Below are 1,090 nucleotides of genomic sequence, written 5' to 3'. Positions count from 1 at the left end.
TCAAACAAAAAAGACAATTTTAATTTTTAACATCATCACTTTTAGAGTAAACATTAAGAGAATAACATTCTTACTAATAAAATGTTGATTTGAGGACAAATATTAATATAATAAAATACAAATCTAAATTTGACTTTATTCTTAAAAAAAGATGATCATAACTTTAAAACATGAAACTCTTTTACAGCTTTAGGTTCATCATAATGTTTATAATATTAAAATAAGACTTTATTGATTAAATACAACTTTAATGTGTAAATTAAATAAAACTGAACTAATATTAATACAAATAAATGAGATAAAGTTAATAAATAAAACATTTTTAAGTATTATTGGTCTCAGAGGGAGTAGAGCTTCAGCTGCTCCTCCACGTCCTCCGTCACCTCCTGGTTCTCCTTCAGGAGCAGGAAGATGGCGGCCAGCTGCTCCTGTTGCACCCTGGGAAGTCAAGTCACACGCACACGCACGCACACACGCACGCACGCACGCACGCACACACACACACACACGATCTCTGAGTCAGCTGTGTTGACCTGAGCAGAAATAACCAGCAGAGTTCACATGACAGGAAACTTGTATAACATTTAAAAAAAAAAAAAAAAAGAAAAAAAAAAATTTAACAAATAAATATTAAAATTTATTTTTTTTTTTTTTAATTTTTAAATTTTAAATTTTAAATGTAAAAAAATAAAAAATTGTTAAGTTAACGCATTAATTAATTAACGATGACAATTATATTATCGCTCCTGAATGCAGTTTTTAAAATTTATTATTAAGCAGACATTTTTAACACAAGAACCGGGCAGCGAGCGGTGAACAGCTGAGTTTGTGTGGCGTCACTTCCTGCTGCTGCTGCCGCCCCCCCGGTGACACGCCCGGTCCGGAACCCCCCTTCACTCAGTCACTGTCGGTCCCTCCTGTCTCACACACACACACACATGCGCACGATCGTCTCTTTACAGGATCGTGACGAGCGGTGAACAGCTGTTTGTGTGGCGTCTCTTCTGTTTCCTTCACACATATATATATGTATATATATATATACTGTATATATGTATGTATATATATATATATGTATGTATATATATAT

At 33.8% G+C, this 1,090-nt stretch overlaps 1 protein-coding gene across 1 annotated transcript in view; it reads right to left on the bottom strand.

Annotated features, from left to right (window-relative positions):
• Positions 1-277: 277 nt before the first annotated feature.
• LOC116377283 (protein TsetseEP-like) overlaps positions 278-1,090 on the bottom strand; it is a gene marked incomplete at its 5' end in the record, with an annotated part of 7,793 nt that continues 6,980 nt past the window's right edge. The window contains one exon of the mRNA XM_031838883.1: positions 278-438. Within this exon, the coding sequence (XP_031694743.1) occupies positions 339-438 (100 nt within the window). The remainder of the gene's footprint in view (positions 439-1,090) is intronic.

The sequence above is a fragment of the Anarrhichthys ocellatus genome, unplaced genomic scaffold (assembly GCF_004355925.1).
Source record: "Anarrhichthys ocellatus isolate YVR2014 unplaced genomic scaffold, GSC_Weel_1.0 scaffold1094, whole genome shotgun sequence".
Classification (NCBI taxonomy): Eukaryota; Metazoa; Chordata; class Actinopteri; order Perciformes; family Anarhichadidae; genus Anarrhichthys; species Anarrhichthys ocellatus.
The sequence above is the reverse complement of the archived record's forward strand: the minus strand, read 5'-3'. Positions and strand labels throughout refer to the sequence as shown.